This window comes from Protopterus annectens, chromosome 2.part0 (genome assembly GCF_019279795.1).
Source record: "Protopterus annectens isolate FY-2018-M chromosome 2.part0, PAN1.0, whole genome shotgun sequence".
Taxonomy (NCBI): Eukaryota; Metazoa; Chordata; order Ceratodontiformes; family Protopteridae; genus Protopterus; species Protopterus annectens.
In genome coordinates, this window is record NC_056728.1 from 1,657,883,751 (window position 1) to 1,657,908,396 (window position 24,646).

Below are 24,646 nucleotides of genomic sequence, written 5' to 3' on the forward strand. Positions count from 1 at the left end.
GTTTGTGGTTGGATCTAACAAGGGAGGAGTTGACTGTTGGTGTAGAGCAACAGTCACCCATATTAGTAATGACCAAGTCAAGGATGCTGCTATCTCTAGTGGGGGTAAGAACGAGATGGTCCAGGGCATTGGGATTAATGAATTCCAGGAAATGTTGGGCAAGTGTATTGGTACATGAGTAGTTTTCCCAGTTAATAGAGGGATAGTTGAAGTCACCCAGTATGAGAGTGTTAGGTTGGACCCTAATATTCTCCAGGGTGATTAGGAATGTGGAGTGTGAGTCATGGGACATGGTTGGGGATCTATAGTAGGCTATGACCTGAATCGCTGTCTTATCCAATGTTAGCTGCACCAGAAATATCTCTGATGTGTTATGTTGAGCTAACAGTCTGGAGGTGTGCGCATTCTTTATGAATATAGAAACACCACCACCTTTGGAGAGCTTTAGTCCAAGTTCTGGGGCGGAAAGGTGTGGAATGAGTTATAGCCTGGTAGTACAGGAGTGCTTTCTGCTGTTTTGAACAAGGTCTCTGTTACAGCACAAATGTTGATGTTCTCCATTTTAAAGATGTAAATTAACATCTGTCACCCAAGCTCCAATCCACACATTTCTATCATCAAAGCATTTTCTAACACCATACACAATTTTAAATATTCAAGACAAATACTTCCTTATTTCTTTGTATTTTTTTTATTCTGCAGTTCTGAAATAAAGTCTTATCTTTCATCTAAACATTCTAATCAAGCCCATCACAACAAATTTGTTCCAGGTCTCACAATACATTTTTGCATCAAAACTAATAATGAGTTTCTCTGCACAGTCAAATGTTTGAAAAGTCAGTGCATAAAGCTTTCTTTACATATATGGACAAATGCCTTAATATCCTCAGGTTTTACCCATGAGTTGTAATCACATTGCCTTATAAGTCAAATCATTCTGGAGTCACTCTCATTTTAACTTCCATTTTAACAACTAGTTTCACTAAATGGCTACCAATGGTGTTTATAGTTGACCTACCAGTTGTCTTTTTAGCCATAGTTGCAGCATAATTGAATTTATTATCTGAAGCAGTTACCTTTTTTCTCACATTATCCAAACCAAAATCACTCCTATTATCAAATCAAAAATCCTCCTCATGCTATGCCAGTCCACCATCAAAAGCTAACATACCATCCAGCCAATCATGAAATATTTTCTGAACGATTTCAAACCAGGAAACTACTTTTCCTTCACGCCGTCTTACCTCTTTCATTAAATATTGCAAAATATCATCTTCTAACCTTCACAGATGAAATGTGGTTTTGGTTGTATGCTGTGCTCCACATTAATATTATACTTCACAGTAGTCATATGCTACGTCCAGATTGTTATTATACTTCACATTGGTGAATGCTGCACTCCACATTATTATTATACTTCACATCAGTTGTATGCTGCACTCCACATTATTATTATTATTATGCTGCACTGCACATTATTGCAAAACTTCACATTGCTCATATCCTGTGCTCCACACTATTGTCATACTTAAAACTGGTCATATGCTGCACTCAACAATATTATTACACTTCACATTGGTCATATGCCACACTCCACATTATTACTCTTCACACTGGTCATATGCTGTGCTGCATATTATCATTGTACTTCACATTGGTCATATGTCACACTGCACAATATTATTATACTTCATATTGGTAATCTGCTGCGCTCCACATTATCATTGTATTTCACATTGGTCATCTGCTGCGCTCCACATTATCATTGTATTTCACATTGATCATCTGCTGCGCTCCACATTATCATTGTATTTCACATTGGTCATCTGCTGCGCTCCACATTATCATTGTACTTCACATTGGTCATATGTCACATTCCACGATATTATTATACTTCATATTGGTCATCTGCTGTGCTCCACATTATCATTGTATTTCACATTGGTCATCTGCTGCGCTCCACATTATCATTGTATTTCACATTGGTCATCTGCTGCGCTCCACATTATCATTGTATTTCACATTGGTCATCTGCTGCGCTCCACATTATCATTGTATTTCACATTGGTCATCTGCTGCGCTCCACATTATCATTGTATTTCACATTGGTCGTATGCTGTACTCCACATGATTATTATTATTCTTCACATTGGTCATATGCCGTACTCCACATTATTATTATACTTCACATTGGTCGTATCCTGCACTCCACATTATTGTTATACTTAAAACTGGTCATGTGCTGCACTCCACATTATTATTATCCTTCACATCAGTCGTATGCTGCATTCCACATTATTATTATTATGCTGCACTGCACATTATTATTAAACTTTACATTGCTCATATCCTGTGCTCCACACTATTGTTATACTTAAAACTGGTCATATGCTGCACTCCACAATATTATTATACTTCACATTGGTCGTATGCTGTGCTCCACATTATTATTACTCTTCACACTGGTCGTATGCTGCACTGAACGTTATCATTGTACTTCGCATTGGTCGTATGCCACACTCCACATTATTATTACACTTCACATCGGTCATATGCTGTACTCCACATTATTATTACTCTTCACACTGGTCGTATGCTGCACTCCATATTATCATTGTATTTCACATTGATCATATGCCGCACTCCACATTATTATTATACTTCACATTGATCATATGCTGTGCTCCACATTATCATTGTACTTCACATTAGTCGTATGCCGCACTCCACATTATTATTATTATGCTTCACATTGGTCATATGGTGCACTCCACATTATTATTACACTTCACATTGGTTGTATGCTGTGCTCCACATTATTATTACTCTTCACACTGGTACTTCACATTGGTCATATGCTGCACTCCACATTATTATTATACTTCACATTGTTTGTATGCTGCGCTCCACATTATCATTGTATTTCACATTGTTCGTATGCCACACTCCACATTATTATTATTATTATATGTCACACTGGTCATATGGTGCACTCCAGATTATTTTTATACTTCACATTGGTCATATCCTGCACTCCACATTATTGTTATACTTAAAACTGGTCATATTCTGCACTCCACCTTATTATTAGCCTTCACGTCAGTCGTATGCTGCACTCCAGAATATTATCCTTCACATCAGTCGTATGCTGCACTGCACATTATTATTATTATGCTGCAAGACAAATTATTATTATACTTCACATTGGTCATATCATGTGCTCCACACTATTGTTATACTTAAAACTGTTCACATGATGCACTCCACATCATTATTATACTTCACATCGGTCGTATGCTGTGCTCCAAATCATTATTATATTTCACATCAGTCGTATGCTGCGCTCCACATTATTATTATACTTCACACTGGTCATATATTGTGCTCCAAATCATTATTATACTTCACATCGGTCATATGCTACGCTCCACATTATTATTATACTCCACACTGATCATATATTGTGCTCCAAATCATTATTATACTTCACATCGGTCATATGCTGTGCTCCAAATCATTATTATACTTCACATCAGTCGTATGCTGTGCTCCACATTATTATTATACTTCACACTGGTCATATATTGTGCTCCAAATCATTATTATACTTCACATCGGTCATATGCTGTGCTCCAAATCATTATTATACTTCACATCGGTCGTATGCTGCGTTCCACATTATTATTATACTTCACACTGATCATATATTGTGCTCCAAATCATTATTATACTTCACATCGGTCATATGCTGCACTCCAAATCATTATTATACTTCACATCGGTCGTATGCTACTGCGGTGGTGGTGCTGCGGTAGCGTTGTCACCTCCCAGTTAGACGCTGCACGTTCGATTCTCAGTTAGAGCGTCTTCTGTGTGTCGACACGCGTGAATGGGAATGCCTTGGTTGAAGGTTGTGCGTTAGGCCCGGCAAGCCAGCACGTAAAAATCTACTGCCAATCATTAGCGGACCGGAGTTCCGCTGTGGCGACCCCTAACCGGGAAAAGCCGAAAGAAGACACACTTCGGTCGTATGCTGCACTCCATATTATTATTATACTTCACATTGGTCGTATGCTGAGCTCCATATTATTATTATACTTCACATCGGTCGTATGCTGCACTCCATATTATTATTATACTTCACATTGGTCATATGCTGCACTCCATATTATTATTATACTTCACATCGGTCGTATGCTGCGCTCCATATTATTATTATACTTCACACTGTTCATATATTGTGCTCCAAATCATTATTATACTTCTCATCGGTCGTATGCTGCACTCCATATTATTATTATACTTCACATCAGTCGTATGCTGCGCTCCATATTATTATTATACTTCACATCGGTCGTATGCTGCACTCCATATTATTATTATACTTCACATCGGTCGTATGATGCACTCCATATTATTATTATACTTCACATCGGTCGTATGCTGCGCTCCTTATTATTATTATACGTCACATTGGTCGTATGCTGCACTCCATATTATTATTATACTTCACATCAGTCGTATGCTGCGCTCCATATTATTATTATACTTCACATCGGTCGTATGCTGCGCTCCATATTATTATTATACTTCACATCGGTCATATGCTGCACTCCATATTATTATTATACTTCACATCAGTCATATGCTGCACTCCATATTATTATTATACTTCACATTGGTCGTATGCTGTGCTCCATATTATTATTATACTTCACATAGGTCGTATGCTGCACTCCATATTATTATTATACTTCACATCGGTCATATGCTGCGCTCCATATTATTATTATACTTCACATCGGTCGTATGCTGTGTTCCATATTATTATTATCCTTCACATCGGTCGTATGCTGCACTCCATATTATTATTATCCTTCACATCGGTCGTATGCTGTGCTCCACATTATTATTATACTTCACATCGGTCGTATGCTGCACTCCATATTATTATTATCCTTTACATCGGTCGTATGCTGCGCTCCACATTATTATTATACTTCACATCGGTCGTATGCTGCACTCCATATTATTATTGTACTTCACATCGGTCGTATGCTGCGCTCCATATTATTATTATACTTCACATTGGTCGTATGCTGCACCCCATATTATTATTATACTTCACATCGGTCGTATGCTGCACTCCATATTATTATTATACTTCACATCGGTCGTATGCTGCGCTCCATATTATTATTATACTTCACATCGGTCGTATGCTGCACTCCATATTATTATTATACTTCACATCGGTCATATGCTGCACTCCATATTATTATTATACTTCACATCGGTCGTATGCTGCGCTCCATATTATTATTATACTTCACATCGGTCGTATGCTGCACTCCATATTATTATTATTATATGTCACATCTGTTGTATGCTGCGCTCCATATTATTATTATACTTCAAATCGGTCATATGCTGCACTCCATATTATTATTATACTTCACATCAGTTGTATGCTGCGCACTATACTATTATTATACTTCACATCAGTCGTATGCTGCGCTCCATATTATTATTATGCTGCATTGCACATTATTTTTATATTTCTCATCTTTTTCAAGTATCTCATTCTCATTTTCATATTAAACTCGTGCCATAACGTCTGCTCCACAAACACACCCCTCTATGCAAATACTCCCCTGGAAGTTGCTTCTGGTAGCAAGTCCAAAAAGAGTAGGAGAAGTTCCTTAATGCCCTGGCCAAATTTCCCCCAATAGTATAACTTTACCTAGGGTCTTCCTTGAAATGAGGCCACAGGTCTAGTAGGACTAACATGGTCAACAAGGTAAGAATTAAAAAAACAAAAATAAAACTATGGCAAGCAAAAAGCCTCTCTTGTCTGCTATAACAGGTAAAACCATTACTGCCACTCCGTACTCATACGGAACGGGAAAGGACACATCAGATATTTGTAATAAGTGTGTGGTAAGATGTTGGCACAAAGCATTCAAACCATAGTCCCATGCATTTGTCCCCTGCTACATGTTTGGCAGCATACAAATGCATCCCCCTTGCATATATATTAACAAACAGACACAGAAAATAGCAGAGTTACATATGGGGTTACACTAAATGGTGTGCATTCACTGTGGGATGATGCAGTGTAACCCAAACCTGTAACAGTTCAGTGCAGAAACCCATATGGCAGGCAGAGTCATATTAAAATAAATGCCTGTTACCATGAGATAATGAAGGTCTAGACAGCAGCAGACCCCTGCTTCAACCTAAACTGGACAGATATTTGCCTGTAGCAATAATAGTCTCAGACATATAACAGCACAATCGTAAGGGCCCAGCAGGCACTGTCTGTGTTAAGAGGGATGCAGAGCATAATTTTCCTCTCATTTGCAGTCTTCAACTACTCTTCATCATCAGTGAACAGAATCTGTTATTTAACCAAAACTACTCAGAAAATGGTGTCACCTTTGCAAGTAGCTCTTAACCTCTAAGTATAAAAAATGTGGACAAAGCCAAAAATAATGGGGGACAAAGCCCCAAAACCACAGACAAATTTTAAATATTGCTCTTATAAACTTAGAAAGTTGCACGAGTTAAAGGTCTCATGTTACCAATGCATGCATTTTCTGAAGGATATGAAGTCTGAAATTCACATTCATGTCATTAGTTAATGAATTCAGTCATTAATGATTCACCACAAAAATCCAGGAAATCACAAACTTAATAACAAACAAATCAAAAATATGAGGAAAAATCTAGACATTCTGTGAGAATCTGGACTGTTGAGAGGTATGAAGCACAATTCTAGCATGTAGGCATTACTTACAATGTGATTTCTTCTTCACATGTAGTAATGCATAGTAGCATGGTATGCTCACTCACATATTTCCAGTATGGGCAGTCAGCCATAAGCTCTCAGAGGCAACCATAGTCAGCAAACTCTTCCTGAAGTCAGAGAGGCATGTCTGCAAAATAAAGTGATTCATGCACATTCATGCAATGTGTTTTAGTTTGTTTACTAAAATGCAAACTGATATATGTTTTAGAGGCATAATGCCATTTTCTTTGCTCAGCCATGCAGAGTTTGGAAGCAATATTGGATATTTTGGCAGTAGTATAATGATCAATAGCAGCAATTCCAGGACTAAAAGGCTGCTCTGAGGGTTTGCACAGTACTCTAAAAGTATGTGCTATGCTGTTTTTATCTTCACTCCTAATGATGTGCATCATTGCACTGCAAGTCACATAATACAAGCTAGCAATATGATTATGTATGCTTAGTGTTTCACTCTTGTGGATTTTACGAAGTAGCCCAGATTGTCAGGATAACCTGTCCCTGACTATTTCTGTCACTTTTGTTAGATTGGTACATGCTGTGTAATCTATGTGTTGGCCTGTGGTGGTACATACAGCAGTTCTATGCCTACACATATGCATTGACCCAGTAAACTAGCATCGGGTTAGTTCTGAAGTTAACACCTATGAGGCATTAAAATTACAATAGAGTACCAGTAAGTACACCTGATGCACATATTTTCATATCTGTCTCTATATCAGTCATATAGCTCACCATCATAGCTGCCCCTGTTATGTTAGTGTAGTTCCTGTGCATGTCTCTGTTATGATAGTGTGGTCCCTGTCCCAATTATGATAGCATGGTCTATTTCTGTATCCCTGTTATGAGAGTGTGGTTCTTGTCCCTATTATGATAGTGTGGTCCCTGGCCCTGTTATGCTAGTGTGTCCCTGTCTCTGTCCCTGTTTTGATACTGTCATACCTGTCTCCGTCCCTGTTATGACAGTGTCATACCTGCTCCTGTTCATGTTATGATATTGTGGTCCTGACTCTGTCACTGTTATGATAGTGTGGTCCCTGTCCCTGTTATGATAGTGTGTTCCCTGACTGTGTTCCTGTTATGATAGAATGGCCCTTGTCCCTGTGCCTGTTATGATAGTGTGGTCCCTGTCCCTGTTTGATAGTGTGGTTCCTGTCCCTGTCCCAGTATGATAGTGTGGTCCATGTCTCTGTCCCTGTTATGATAGTGTGGTCCCTGTCCCTGTTCCCCTTATGACAGTGTGGTCCCTGTATCTGTCCCTGTTATGATAGTGTGGTCCCTGTCCTGATATAATAGCATGGTTCCTTTCCTGTTATGATAGTGATGCCCCTGTCTCTGTAATGATAGTGTGATCACTGTTTCTGTCCCTTTTATGATATTGTGGTTCCTGTCCCTGTTCCTGTTATGATAGTATAGCCCCTGTATCTGTTTCTGTTCTGATAGTGTGGTACGTGTCTCTGTTCCTATTATGATAGTGTGGTCCCTGTCCCTGTTCCTATTATGATAGTGTGGTCCCTGTTCCTGTTATGGTAGTGTGGTACCTGTCCCTGTTCCTGTTATGATAGTGTGGCATAACTGCAGTATGTTACCCCTTTTAATGTAGTTGTCTTGCTGCCATTCATAGTGGTATATAGCCTATAGATCTGTATTGTTTGTGGGTATCTGCATTTCCAGATGAAGCGGTATATAGCAGAAGCTGTATTATTATAACTAAGCAGAAAATTATGTCCTAATTCAGTAACATCATTTTCTGTGATGCTTTGTGGCTCATTTAAAAAATAAATAAATAAAAAAAGTAAAATAAAATACACTTTGTGCATTGCCACTTAGCTAGGGTTAAACCATTACTGACGCCATAAAGTCTGCTTTTCAAATTTTCTCTTAGAACTAGCCAGTTTTTTAGTTTTAGCACTCAAATCTGTTTCTTTGAGCTCAGCACTTGTTCAGAACTCATAGTAAGCACTAAATAAGCTGCAAATTACTACAGCACTCAACTTTCCTCACTTGTCTAGAGGAAAGCAGTTTTTAGAACTTAATAAATAAGCACACCTATCCAGGCATGTCTAAGGGTCAGCTCCCGGTGTTTTCTCCTGTCTACCTGATGAATCTGGGCATCTTGGGGCAATTCAGCAATTGCCTCATGTACACAGAGAACCCTCTCCTCATACCACCCAAAACTGCAACCTGTGAGAGATGCACTTATATAGCCAAACTGCTAGCAAAGCTCTCTTCACCCAAGACTGGATTAGACAATCAAGAGGAGAAGGTAAACACTTGCACCACACCACACTCATCACATAGTCCCTCAAAACCTACACCAGCAAAACACACACATAGCAACACAAAACACATACCTACATTCGCGGAGGCTCTCAACAAAAATCTGCTCAAGCAACAGAGACCTCCAAAGCAGAAACGCATGCAACCTCCATCCCCCAACACAACCCAAATGACATATAGCCCACAAACTCAGTGTGCTACTCAACCACAGCCCATAAGGCATAACAACGTACCCAACAGTCTAGTCATAGGTAACTCTATAGTCAGGCACACTGAGGTTCCATTCACCAGGCTAAACAAAGAGAAAGTTACTGTCAGCTGCCTATCAGGTGCCAGGATCCGCCACATAATGCACACACTCAGGTCACTCCACAACAAGTACAAATATGACGCTGTCATTGTTCATATTGGTGTGAATGACCTGAGATGTGCCTCCCTGGACTACATGAAAAGAGACATGGAGGAGCACTCCGATCCTGTAGCCCAGGCAGGTATGACCCTAGCCCTGAGTAACATCCTGCCATCACCCAAAATGATACCACAGTACAAGGGCAAAATGATTGACTTCAACAATTGGCTAAGCTTCTGGTGTCATTCTAAGGGGATCCAGTATCTGTCTGCCTGGGATGACATGATTGACAGACCACGATGCTTTGCCAGAGATGGCCTGCACCTGTGGCTCTTGGGATTTACCTATGAATTATAGCCTTGTAATGCAGGGGTGCTCTCTGGAGCCTTGAACCAGGTCTCTGTCACTGCACAGATGTTGATGTTCTCCATTTTAAGGAGTGCCTTGAGTGAATGCATTTTGAGGTTTAGACTTCTAGCATTGAGTAGCATCACCCTCAGATTTTGCTTGCTTGTACCTGTTACGGTGGTGAATTTGTCATTTGAACCTTGGCTAAAAAAGGCACTATAGGGGTGGCAAGAGCCTTAGCCAGTATCCAGAAATTCAGGGGTGACAGATGCAGGCCATCTCTGGCAAAACATCGAGGTCTGTCAATCATGTCATCCCAAGCAGACAGATACTGGATCCCCCTAGAATGACACCAGAAACATAGCCAATTGTTGAACTCAATCATTTTCTAAATCTCATATAGGTCCTTCTAAATCTCATATGGGTCACTTCTAAATCTCATATAGGCCCTTCTCAAGTTATGAACATGGATTGCCACTGGAAGGTTAGCCTCCCTTACAGAATAATTATGTAGTAGGATTATACCTATTGATCCTGGCTGTGCATCTGATCTATATATTGCAGATCTTTTACATCCACCTGAGCTAATGAAAGTTAATACCCAAATCTTTCAAATAAAACATCCCTGGTACAAAACATTTTTTTCTGTAATACAATGAAATGTTACATTCATAGGATTATTTATTCTTACTATGCTCATTTCCAAAGGAAATGATCGAGAAGCAAAGCCACATCAATGAATACCAATGAGAAATTAAGGAATGCTATCATTAAGCAGACTTTCTCCAGTTATACTGGCGACAATTTATAATCACCCATCCAGTCATCCAGACTACTTTTAATGGTTTCTAGACGGTATTTTTTGTATATGTAAGGGCAGCCTATTCCAGAAATGGAGGTATGATGGGATCAGTATCTGTCACTCCACCAGATGTTGTTGATATTGTAATGCAGGTTTAGGTCATCAGAGGAATGCTTGCTTTACTATTGGTTCTGTTTAGCTGAAGGGGTTCAATGAGTGCCAGTTTATTCATACAACAGAAGGCTAAGCAGAGATTACTCCTCAGGAGGCTGTATGACATGTCATAAGGGGAAGGAAGATTTAGTCTATCAGATCAGATATGGGGACTGAGACATGGGATCTGTTTCATTACAAAATACTGAAATCAATAAAGCTGGCTTGCATGCTTACAGAACTAGATTATAAGGGGTGTATTATATTCAAGAATGGGTTTAATAACAGATGAATAAAGAGACTTGTTTTTGCATGACAAATATTCATATATTGAAGGACCCACATGGTTTCCATATTGACAACTTTTTGTTTAAATTAATACTGTTGCTTTAGCCAAAACACAGTTTTGTTTTCCAAACATTTATTTTGCCATTGCTGACACCTATTGTTTTTCCTACATCCTGTCTTTTTATCATGTTTGTTTATCAATCTGTTAGTTTCCTGGTGCTGGCCTAAAGTAAATGTTTCAAAGTACAAATTGCTGTTTTTGCTATTGTCTGGTTGCTTTTTTGGTCACAGTCTGTTTACAGATCAGTGAAGCAACTAATCCTAGTTATCCAATAAATCTATTAATTCTCTGAGGAGGAAACCTACGGCCAATGTGTCTCCAGGGCTGAGAGTTAGGTGAACTAGAAGTGGAACCTGTCATCCATGCATGAAGTGATCATTTTTTCTGTTAAGCCCTACCACCTCCTGCTCATGTCTGCGATGTCAATGGTACTAGGGGTAAAATGGCTCAACCTAATTATTCACACCTCTACATTACATAACGAATGGCTCTGCTGTTCTTGCTGACATAACACTCCATGGGTTCCAAAGTCATTACCAGGGATTCAGCCAATAAAAGTATACTCAGACACATTCATCCCACACTTCCCCAAATAGAGGTCAGCAGTCTAAACCTCATCAGTCCAGTCTTCCTCCATACAGCTTCTGCTTTATTTGTTGCTAAGATACAGCTGTCTCCATGACTTCATGTGATGCTTAACGCAATAGGCAAAATATCACATGATTCTGTGAGATGGATAATACAACAGGCAGAAAATTACAAAAGAAGTCAGATACTATAGGTACAGGTGACACAGTCTGGGACATGAGATATCTACAGCAGGCTGATATGGCAGAACAAGATGTTTAGTACAGAAGAGTACATGTATTACAGCACACTGTGTGGTGACATCACAGCAAAGCTAAGATATAACAGGCAGAAAACAATCAGCCACAGTAAGAATACAGTATAAGTGAGCAGCCACAGTTAAGAAATATACAGCAAGGACTAGCACTTATCAGTGTTAAATCTAGCACCAGTACCTGACAGAAGGTGCTGCAAACTACTATCATGTGCACTGAAACATAGCCATCAGCAGGCAGTCACTGGAGGTTATGAAGAATAGAACAGTTACCAAGGTAAATACATTCTAGTGTTGTATGCAGTTCAGTACTGTGATGTGTACTGCAAAAAACATTGCACTAACACAGCACTTACTAGATGTTGTGTGACTATGTTGCCCGTCAAATCTGACAGCAGAGCTCATGACACGTTGGCTGTTTTGTAGCCCAGCCTGACAGAGCTGTAGTATCTCCAAACCTGACACATATAAAGCAGACCACAGGTTCACACACAGGCCAATAAAATGTTTCTACCTAAGTAGCCAATAATAATAATACAAGCCAGAACCTATAGTGGCAGTAGCCCTTCCTCTCACCAGGGGGAATCAATTAGACCAGGTTCAGATGCAAAATATAAAAGAGAGGTTTTACATTTGGCACTAAAATAAGTGCAAAAAAGGCTACTTCCCAGATGTTGCAGGATTGTTTTTTTTTATATTCAAATCCAGTAGAAGATATTCAAGCAAACTGATTGCGTTGCAGACCAATACAATCATAGGCATCAAGTGTTGGGATACTGCATCATTTTTCTTCAAACCCTTAAAGATGTCTTAAGAAAATCTTTAATGCCAATTTTCTCATGTTTTTGATAAATGAGCAATGGAACTTGCACTCAACAGTGAAGGGAAGTAGAAAAAGGCCATTGTGTCTGTTTTTAATCAGATGTTGAAATTATCAATTAATTACCGCATGGCATTTGTGTTAAACTAACTGGCACTCTCTGAGTATCAGAAATGCTATACTCTGTTAAAGCACGATCACACTATTATAATTCAAGTAATGTTGAAATATGTAGTTTAGAAGAGTGCCGTATGCCAAAGTTTTCTTTTTATACCACTTGTCATAATTGTATTGTGAAATGACACAGTTATTACTTTTAAATTCAAGCAGATTTAGTAACATATTTCCTGGAAACAAGCTGAATTTGCAATTTTTTTACTGATCTAGAAATTTCTTTAATGGGCTAGTGGAAAAATTATTGTAAGCAGAAAGGTAAAGCCTTAATTTTCTGAAAGGTAGCATGATCAGGGAATAGTGTTATGAAAATGGTGATTAATCATTGAATACTTTGAAGAAATAGATTCCACCTCAAAATCACAAGTTACTAATCCAAAGATTGTAGTGTAAATTTGTGGAAAATAAGGGTATTATGCAGAGAACAGGACACCTTGCCCATTATGAAAGTGTCTGCACCCCCATACTCTCTGATTCTTAATATGATAATTTCAGGGAGAAGCTAAAAGTAAATAAGTAAATATTTTCTTTTCTTCTTCTTTCCTCAGTGAGTTTGGAGAAAAAACTCCATTATTGAAAAAGTGCCAGTATAATCTAATCACTTCTATATGCCAGAAGAAACAACACCATCTTCTTCTTCTTCTTCTTTCGGCTGTTCCCGTTAGGGGTCACCACAGCAGATCATCTGTTTCCATTTCTTTCTGTCCTCTGCACCTTGCTCTGTCACACCAACCACCTGCATGTCCTCTCTCACCACATCCATAAACCTTATCTTAGGCCTTCATCTTTAGCTTCATCCTTAGCATCTTTTTCCCAATATACCCAGCATCCCTCCTCAGCACACGTCTAAACCAATGCAATCTCGCCTCTCTTGCTTTGTCTCCAAACTGTCCAACCTGAGCTGACCCTCTAATATACCTATTCCTAATCCTGTCCTATCCTAGTCACACTCAGTGCAAATCTTAACATCTTTAACTCTGCCACATCCAGCTTTGACTCCTGCCTTTTTGTCAATGCCACCGTCTCCAGTCTGTATAACATAGCTGGTCTCACTACCCTCTTGTAGACCTTCCCTTTCACTCTTACTGGTACCCATCTGTCACAAATCACTCCTGACACTCTTCTCCACCCATTGCACCCTGCCTGTACTCTCTTCTTCACCTCTCTTCCATACTCACCATTACTCTGAACTGTTGATCCCAAGTACTTAAACTCATCCACCTTTACCAACCCTGCATCTTCACCATTCCTCTACCCTCCCTCTCATCTACGCACATATATTCTGTTTTAGCCCTGCTGACCTTCATTCCTCTCCTCTCTAAAGCATATCGCCATCTCTCCAGGGTCTCCTCAACCTGGTCCCTACTCTCACTACATATCACAGTGTCATCTGCAAACATCATAGTCCATGGGGCCTCCTGTCTGATCTCATCTGTCAACATGTTCATCACCACTGCAAATAAGAAAGGGCTCAGAGCTGATCCTTGATGTAATCCCACCTCCACCTTAAACGTATCTGTCACTCTCACTGCAGTCCTCACCAATGTCACACTACTCTCGTACATATCCTGTACCACTCTTTCATACTTCTCTGCCACTCCCGACTTCCTCATACAATACCACAACAACAGCATATTAAGATGAATATTTTGAAAACGTGAAAAAGTGATAAAAATCAGGTGAGCATGGTAGTTGCATTTTAAGGTATAGCTGAATCAGAGGATGAATTAAGCATACTTCCCTATCATATATAATGGCAGTATATATCTGTAGTGGAAGGCAGTTATTGTGTAATGTTGTTATTTAGGTGCATATTAAAATGGAGCATGTTTTTTTTTCTTTTCAGGGAAAGGAGAGCATGGTAAGCCTTATCCTCTTACAGAGGAAGAGCAAGACGACCTGGCTTATAGAGAGAATGGCTTCAATATCTACGTCAGTAACCATATAGCCTTAGATCGATCATTACCAGACATCCGACATCCAAAGTGAGTAAAAAAAAAACTGACAGTCTTCTTATGATTCCTTAGTCTTACATGTTCTGGCTTTAGTTTTGTAGGACTGAAAGGAAGTGTAAATAAACCATTCATCAAAATAGTAAATGTACAGAAAAGCAGCAGGATGAATACGCTTCAAAATTTTCATCACCTGTCCCGACCGCCTTTCTTTTATATTTAAACGCATTTGTGTTTCCATTTTTTTCTTACAATCCATCTTAATGTGACAGCCATGTAAAAGTCAGCAGTTTTAAAAGATTAAACCAACAAAATGCAATCCATAAAAAAATGGCTAACATAGTGTAAACAAACTTCAGACATTCAGTCCAACATGCAGTCCAACACTCTTTCTAAACTTGGAAATTCAGTACAAAAAAAAAAAAAAAACCAATAAAAATGTCTCTCCAGTAGGTCATATTTATATCGCAGACACGGTAATTTGGGTACTTTTTTTTTTTTTCTTTTTCTGATATTGAGAAGGTCCATCAGAGAGGGGTCTGATGATGTCTTGTATACCAGCCATTGATCTCCCATCAACAGCCTATAGGAGACAGAATACAGTATAGGGATAGGGCTTTGAAGTTGCCTGCACAAGACATGTTATTTACGCCATCTATTCTTTCAGTGAGGAACCCCTGAGGATATTTCGGTTGTTAGATGTGCCTCATTAGAGCATTGTGCTGAAAGATAGGTCTGATGAATACCATGAAAATATACTGTGAACACAGTGAAACAATGACCTCCTTGAACCTTGAGGTCATACCTTTGTTTATAAGTCAAACAATGTAGAATAATTTCCTCACTACTGCTGACACGTGATGGTCAAAGGCTAGATTACTGTCTATGTGTGATCCTAAAGTGTGGCTGACTTCCTCAAGGATAATTTTGCACAGTTCTTGTTATTTAGTTTTAGTACATGTCTCTGATACCAGCTATTCTTCTGTGGCAACTTTTCTTGAAAAACATTATTTTGCTGGAAGGTTCTATGAATGCTTTTAATCTGCAATCATCTGCAAATGTGGTCAGCCAAATGCCCTTGACATTGGCATTAACTTCAGAGGAGAAGAATAATTGTTATAAAGGAGCTGTTCCAGGACAGATCTCTGAGGACTCCACTGGTGACTGGCTTCTTTGTAAAGGTGGAATCCCCAATTCATACTTCCTAGGTCCTGTCTGTGAGATAGCTGGCTATCCACTGGGTGACATGAAGGTTTATACCTAACTTCTTGAGTTTGTCAACAATGCCCACATGGGGTATTGTGTCAGATGCCTGGACCACATAATGGTAGACAGTGTGAATTATTTTGCCTTCATCCATTGCTTTTATGACATCCTCAAAGAATTCCACTGGGTTGAGTAGGCATGACTTGACCTGATGGAAACAAATTGGGTTGGGATCATTGTTTGAAGGTTTATTATGTCAGTATTAATCATTTCCATGCTAAATCCTTCCATGGCTTTGCATATGAAATTAGTGAGACTTATGAGTCTGTAGTTTCTAGGGTCTATAAATGGCCCATCTTTGTGCAGTGGGATGATGGTTGCCATTCTCTATTCATAAGGGACAAAGCCTGTTTGGAGGCTATGGTTAAATTGTGATTCCAGGTGCCCTATTAGATCATGTTTCAAGTTATTGAGAAGACAGCCTGCGATATTGTTAGCACCCATTGATGCAGTCAGTATTCTTGGTCTTTGAGTGTACATTGAGGACCTTAGTGATAACTGTGGGAGTTAAATTTCATGGTATTTTCTTCGGGGAAGCTTGGGGAGATAGAGAGGGGGGGTAAAATTAGAGCAAATTTGTCTGCCAGGGGGTTTGCTATATCTTCTGACTCAATGTATATGTCTCCACTAACAATGAGCTCTGCACACAATTGTTTTTTTGCCTTTGAGGTAGCAAGCATAGCTAAGGAGTGCTTTGAGGTTTTCTTTGCCATTGTAAGCCAAATGTACTGAAAAAAATTAGGTATGGTAGACTTTTATTTGCCCTCTGAGTTGTTGGTTTAGTTCAGTGACAATGCTTTTATCCTCCTGGGTGCTACACCTCCTACTTTTTCTCATGATTTCTTCCTTCTATTACATATGGCATTGATGTTGTGATTCCACTAGTGTGGCTTGTTTTTTGAGTAAATTCTGTACTTATTCCTGGTGGGTACAGCTGCAGCCATTATCATGCTTGTACAGGGTATCTATGAATAATTCCAAATATACAGCAGTGATCTCAAGGTTTATGGGACTTGAAATGTTGCAGGCTTATCACTTAATACTAGGAAGGTAGCCCTAGAGTAGTGTCTGAAAATTCCAGGGTTACCTGCGATTCTCGGTTTTATTTTTTCTTCAGAGGAGACCATTTTGTGATGTGACCTTATCAGACAGGACATTACACTAGGGGGTGTACAGTGCTCCACCATTAGTGAGGACTAGATTCAGTATATTTGTGTACCTGGTGTTTGGTATATTGTACAATTAGAGTTTATTTGGGGGGAAATAAAAATAATCCATGAACATGGTATTAGCTTTGATGGTGAGCATCTCCAGTAACCTTAATAGGTTTCCTTTACTTCCCTGTCTGTCTCCTACGATCAGGTGCCACGCATCTTATAAGCCTTGCCTGAGAGATTCCAAGAGGTGCTCTGCTTCAAGTGAACTGGATGTCTATCCAAGAGACCTGGGAGAATCTTCTGTGAACCTGTCCTCCAGGGAGAGGTTTGGTTCTTTAAACTTTGTAAGCAGTTCTATTTTTTTTGGTGTCCATTTGCATTTAGATGAGTGATGTCATGTAATAGAATTTATTGTACTGTTGTCTTCTTGGCATAGTAATTCTGGATTTGACATAGTTTTGTATGTAGAGCAGGAGTTTTTTAGGTTTTCAGCATGTGGCTCCAAATGAGTAGATTGAATTTCCAAGCATGTATACATTGGGTTTGACTTTTATGCTCTTGGTTGTCAGGGAGGATGTCGGGATGCAGATGATACTATAGAGTTTGGTTATTAGGGATGTCAATAATAGGATCTTCCAGACTGGGTGTGGATGTGAAAGAATAGAGGGGGATGTGGGCATCAGGGTATCCAGGTTTCAACCCCTTTAGGGGCGGATGGGGTTGGCATGGGAGATTTCTATCACTTTGGGTCCCGGGTTCCCCAGGAATTTTTAACTATTTGAAAATTTTCCGCCTCAGGTGTTAATTTTAGAAGGTTTGTTTTCACTTTATGACTATAATATTTTGGCATTTAATTTTTCAAACCCATGACTTTGGCATTTAGATATCTGTCTCTGCGTTTTGGGTTTGAATGATGTCAGGTCCTATGCCTTTTCGCTTTGGCTGACATTCAGCAGTCGAGGGCATTTTGCTGAGCCATAGTCCTCCCTTGGGTTTAAAGTAAGTATATAGTGAACAATTAACCCGAGGCTTGAGAAAAACTATAGCTCACTTTGATATGTTTCCACAGCAACTCGCTCATGTTTATAAGCTTTGTTGGCTCGCTTGCCTCATGCTTTCCTCGTTGGGCAGCATGAATAGTTCTAGTCCTGTGACCATTATGCCAGGTTATGATGTCAGCCCGGGTTCGGTCTGAATCGGCGCGGGTCTATGATGCCATAGTGGTCCTTGGCGTCCCTTTGCCTTTGAGTTTGGTCACAGTCAATAGTCAGGAGGAAGGCTTGTCTAAGTGTTGACCAGGGTTCAAAAGTCAGGATCTAGTGTTTGTATAGGCCCCTGGTGGGCTGTTTTATGAGCTCCATGATCAATCTCTGTTTATGTTGCAGACTAAGCTAGTCAGGCTAGTGGGACACTCTCTGCATAGTTCCAGAGGCTCTGGCACATGGGACCAGGGTCCTACTTTTCCTGGTCCCATTTTGTTCCATTGCTGTATGCCATTCTGTCAGTTGCTATAGCTGTTTTATTTGAGGGATTAGTTTTTGGCTTTGATGGAGTAGCGCTTACCTTGTGGGTAGGACATGGTTTGGAAGCAGCCATGCTGCTTGGTTTGGCTGAAGCAGTGTTAGCTTGATGTTTGGCTGTGAGGGGTGGAGGAGCATCTGCCATGTTTGATGCGAGGGAGTGGGAGGAGGATGACACCTGGTGCACTCGCAAGGGATATTGGTTTGCATGTTTGCTTGTCATGTGTGATAGGTTATTGTCGATGTCTGTGGGTGCAGTGTATTTTTTGGCATCCAATTCAGAACAATCACTGGGAAAAATATTGATTGTTATTGGTGTTGGAATTCTTTGCTATTCACGGATTGTGTTGGCCTCTGGGAGATTTTATGAGAAATTGGCCTTTTTGGATGTACAGTGATCAGAGTCATTAATTAGTACTCGATCTCAGATGTAGCTTCTCTAGGATTTTTGTTCATCGCAGTTTTTATCTCCTTCTGTTGTAGTTTTGATTTCCTGCCTAGTCTTGGTGGATGGACAGTTTTGGTTGGATTTGATTGGGGTTTGGTTGGATTTGTATTGATGTAAATGCCAGATTCCACTTTGGCAGTTTTGAATGTATTTTTATCTTTGAGTTGGGTTTTTTGGAAGTTTCCTTTTGCCTTTGGGGCTCAAGTTGATTTTTTGAAGTTTTTTAGAAGTGTTTTTTTTGTTTTTCTGTGGGGTTTTTTTGTTGGGCAGGGGTTGGGTGTTTGGCTGGGAGCCAATTGTGATTTTAAATTTTGGTGTGATGGTTTCTGTCCCCATTGTGGTTCTGGTGTGGATAATTGTTGTTGTCATGTTGGTGTGTGTCAGGTCTTGTCCTTGGTTGTGGAGTGGTCCCTTTGACTAGCATTTTGGGGTTTAGTTTCCAGTTTCTTTTGTGGAATGGTGGTTTTGGTAGTGCAGTAGTTAGATCTTATAATGGGGTGTTTGGGTACCAATAGTCATTTGGATAATGGTGTTAATGAGTTCCTGTTGAGGAATGGGAATCCCCAATTGAATTTGCTGTCTGAGATCTGGATGCACTAAACTGAAAAGCAGTCTTGCCCACTGTTAGTTGCACATGATAATCTCAATACTGCAGGTAATGCCACCTATAGGAGGTGTGTTTTGTGGTTTATGGAAATATCCTCCTTTTGCCTAATATGTAGGTGGTATTGCCTATAAAAGCTGGGGTGCTCTCTGTATAGCCTGGCGGGGGTTCCTGCTCTGACATGAGAGGTATGTTTCACTGCATGGCAGAGTTCTCTCTGTCTTCTGAGGAGAGCTTGAACTGCACACTTAGCAGCATTTTCCTTAGTTTCTCCATTTCCATGCAGTTTCTTGTTCCTTGTGCTGTCTAGCCTTCTCTTTTAAATTTGACTTCTTCCTTGGCAAGAGCCTTTGCCAATAACTTTTTGCCGGTAGCTGAAAAAAGCCCAGTGGTGACAAGCAGTGCAATCCCCAATGTCGCAATGTGGTTTGTCGAGCATGTCATCCCAGGCTGACCAATGTCCATTCCCTTTGATAATTACACCAACATTTTAGCCAATTGTTAAAATCGATCATTTTCTCTTTGTACTGGCAACATTGCTGGTGAACAGTAAGATGCTGCTCAAGGACAGGGCGCACTACTGCCTGGGCTACATGATCAGAGAGCTCCTTTATGTCTTTATGTCTGGGGTCCAGGGAGGCATCAGCATCACGTCACCAGCATGTACAATGACTGATTTCATATTTTGTTTTTGCTCTGAGTGCTTGTGGCTATTATGATATGTGTCAGATCCTACAACCCAAGGCAGCTCCTTCAGCCCTTATTCAGCCTGGTTTGGTGAGCGGGTGTGTAGTGTGTCTGACAAGTCTTATAACATAACAAGGAGTATCAGGTGTCAATATTATAGGCTAGGGCTGTGGCTGCTTGGGCACACTGGTTATGTGTTGTGTTGTGTGTGTTTTGTTTGAGGTAGCGCTTGGCTTGATGTCTGCTTGGTCTGGAGGTCTCTGTAGGTTTTTTTTTTAGAGCCTCCGAGTATGTTAAATATATGTTATTAGTTTCCTGGGTCATGGGGGGGGGTCCTATAGCTTGCAAGGAAGTGGTATCAGCTGTTGTGCTTATAGTGATTTGAATGCAGAGAGGCTCAAGTGCATTGCCCTGTCTGATCAGGCTTTAGGTATATATTTTTGATATAATCAATAGTCCTTGAATATGTAATAGCTGATCTAAATGTATGGAAGGCATTATAGCCTTGCACTGCCAGGATACCCTCTGTGATTTAAACCACATGTCAGTGACTGCACAGGTGCCCACATTCTCTAGGGTGAGGAGAGCTTATAGGGAGTGAAGTTTCTTGTTTAGAATACTAGCATTGAGCAGTAACACCTTTACATTTACATGATGTCGATATGCTGTTTTGGAAGGATTGTCAAGTTGGCATTTAAAAAGGCACGTTCGGTGTGGACAGTGTTATAGCTAATATTCAAAAGCCTAGAATGGAGAGGCGCAAACCATCCCTGGCAAAACAGCATGATCTGTTGACCATCTCTTTCCATGGTGACACATACTGCACCCCCTTTAGAATGATACCAGAAACTAACTATTAAATTATTAAAGTCAGACACCTTCTGTTCAAATAAGATATCTGTTTGAATTGTGGCATCATCCTTGGAGAATATAGACTGCTAGGTTCATACCAGCCTGGGACACATATTCCAAGAACTCCATGATGTATCTCTTCATATAGTCTTGGTAAGTACCTTTTAGGTAAGTTTCACCCACACGGACTATGACTGAGTCATACTGGTACTTATGGTCTAATGACCTGAGCACTTGTATTATAGGTTCAGAGGTTCATAGGTTAGTACTAGGCTAACTGCCTTTGCGAGCCATTGTAAGCCTAGCCAATTATCCCTTGTGAGACTCAAACACTGCACCTTGTGTTTGTAAGGCAAACACCTTAACCATTAGGCCACCCTGCCATGAATCTTGGCCCCTGAAAAACAGCTGACCATGACTTTCGCCCTACTCAGCCTGGTAAAAGGGACATCAGTGTGTCTCACAATCAAGTCAGCAATGACCAGGATGGTGAGTTGTGTGGCAACTTATCTCATGGGCTTAGAAGTAGAGGCACCATATAATGCAGCTATATGTGTTGATGAGTGAGTTGCTTTGGAAGAGCACATTTGGGACTGCTGAGGGAATTTGTTATGTTTGCTTTGTCTAGGAGGTCTTTGGGGTTTAGGAAGGTTACATTTAAATGCTTCAGCATATGTGGGTCTATGTGACTGCTCTGTACTGTGTGTGATAGGTGCAGCGTGTGTACTACTGACAACCAAAAGGGACATTAGGAATGTTTTAATGTCAGAGCTTTGCCTCCAGTGACATTGTGTAAAAGCATATCTCACATACTTTATTGGTTTATTCAAGAATTAGTTAGTTGTCAGTGAACACTAGGAAATTTCTACATTGTCTTAGGATGACCCTATCACCCAAGCTGGCAATGGAGATAGTGGGAAAGTTCATATCCATGGCACAAGACCCTTTTTATTGATTAAATGGTTGCTGTGAGAATATAGAGTAAACTCAAAAGTATCTGGTTTGCAATTCTGGAGGCAGCACTTGTCACTACTCAGACTGATTGACCTGTGCACAGCTAGGTATTGGTGAAATTTAAAGAGTGCCTTTAGAGGAAAATGTAAATTCAAGGTGACCGCTTCTATACTGGGCACTACCAAATACTCGAGGGAAGCGACTGCAGTGGACCCTGACAAAAGTATAATGTATTTAGGGAGATTCTCTGAAGTTAGATTAGACAGTAGCTAATCAAGCAGTACTTACTGAAAAGAATGAATGAGCTTTGTCGAGAATGATGAATAGTGGGGATTCACATAACTAGCTATGACCTGAGTGCTACTAGTGCTGATCTCACCACAGCTTCGCACTGCTGGGATAGAAAGTTCCTTTGATTCTTCTCTCACTAGAAGCAAAACAGTAGCACTAATCCTAAGAAGAGAAACAGGTCACAGACTCTGTGTTCGTCAGCAGTCGTGTCCCTGATGATAAAGGGGCAGAACTAGTGTATCAGGACATTACGCTTCTGTAACTGTAGCAACAGAGTAAAAGCCAACATAAGAAGCATCTGAATTATATGAATAAATATTTAGAAAAATACATTTCAATGTGTTTGTGAACTGAATTGTGCTGCACATTCCTGCATATAACATCAGTCACAAAGGTGTACATGACAAAGTGCTTACCCACTGATTGCCATTCACTATTTAGCCATGACAGATGAACTGTAACATGCACAGACCTTCCCTATGGTATGCACCACTATAAATGATGGCCTGTATCCATCATGTTTATGCTGATTAGAGACAGGTTTATATTACTAGATTGTGTGTTTCCTAGTTTTATTATAGGACCCTCCTCTTAGAATCTGGTGTCTGATTACAATGAATGTACTCAATAAATTAATGTTGTATGCCTTACTACTACTACTACTACTGTCACTACAACTAATGCTACTACTATCACTACTAGTGCTACTGTTACTACTACAATTGCTGCTACTATGATCACTACTACTACTGCAACTACTACTACTGCTACTCTCACTATTAATACTATTACTACTACTATTACTACTGCTACTACTAATACTACTACTGTTATCACTATTACTGTTGCTACTAATACTACTACAACTATTACTACTGCTTCTACTGCTTCTACTATCATTACTACTACTACTACCACAATTACTACTACTGCTAGTACTACTACAACTTCTACATCTGCTACTACCTGCTTCTAATTCTATTACTACTACTACTGCTACTACTATTTACAACTACCACCACTACTACTACTGCTACTACTATTTACAACTACCACCACTACTACTACTGCTACTACTATTTACAACTACCACCACTACTACTACTGCTACTACTATTTACAACTACCAGCACTACTACTACTGCTACTACTTCTCATATTACTACTACTACTACAACTACTTCTAATAACACTACCAGGAAAGCCCAACTTGGAACAAAGCCATTTTTCAGCAGAGGCCTGGGGAGAAACGCTCCAGATGCATGTTTTGAAATGTGGGAGGAAAACCACACAAATACATTGAGGATGCATAGACTCCGTAGAGAAGGCACTCCAGCTGAGAATTAAACCAGAGAACCTCTTGCTGAGAGGTGACAACACTACCACTGCACCACTGCAACACTGCACCATCCAATAAAAATGTCAGTGAAAATTACTTAATAAAGGATATTTATCCAATGTGAAGATTTTATGTTTAAAAAGTACAGCATTTTGGTACAGACTACATAGAATATAAGTTTTAAGTATTACTATTTTCAGCATCAGCAACAAGGTCCACATTTACTACAAGAGCTCCTAATACAGAAACGACTAATAGTAATGGTATCCATTTATGCTGACTTTATTCCAGATGAAACTGATCTAATGTCGAAGCTTCTTTCATTTAACAATAACTACATTTCATTAATCCAGCACAGCCTATATGCAATGTTTACAGACACTAAATATTATCTAATTAGTAAATTACCAGTTTAGTAGATGAATATCTTATAACAACACATTACTGTTATTGGTGACTACAGAAGATACACCACCATCATAACTTAGTAGAAATCCTGTATAATTAACAATCAGGAATTCTTAGAGACCATATTTTGCAAATTAAAATGACAGTTGTGTAAGATATAACACTAGATGTTCGAGTGATCACTACTCAGGTAGCTATAGATATATGGGTTATATTCTGCCAGCAATTTAAAAGCCGGACAGCT

General features: G+C 39.7%; 1 protein-coding gene across 1 annotated transcript in view; it reads left to right on the forward strand.

Moving 5' to 3' along the window:
• The window catches only part of LOC122792866 (polypeptide N-acetylgalactosaminyltransferase-like 6), a 2,507,518-nt gene that overhangs the window by 2,277,325 nt on the left and 205,547 nt on the right, over positions 1-24,646 (forward strand). Inside the window, exon 4 of the mRNA XM_044060425.1 lies at positions 14,771-14,909. Coding sequence (XP_043916360.1) covers positions 14,771-14,909 — 139 coding nt within the window. The remainder of the gene's footprint in view (positions 1-14,770; positions 14,910-24,646) is intronic.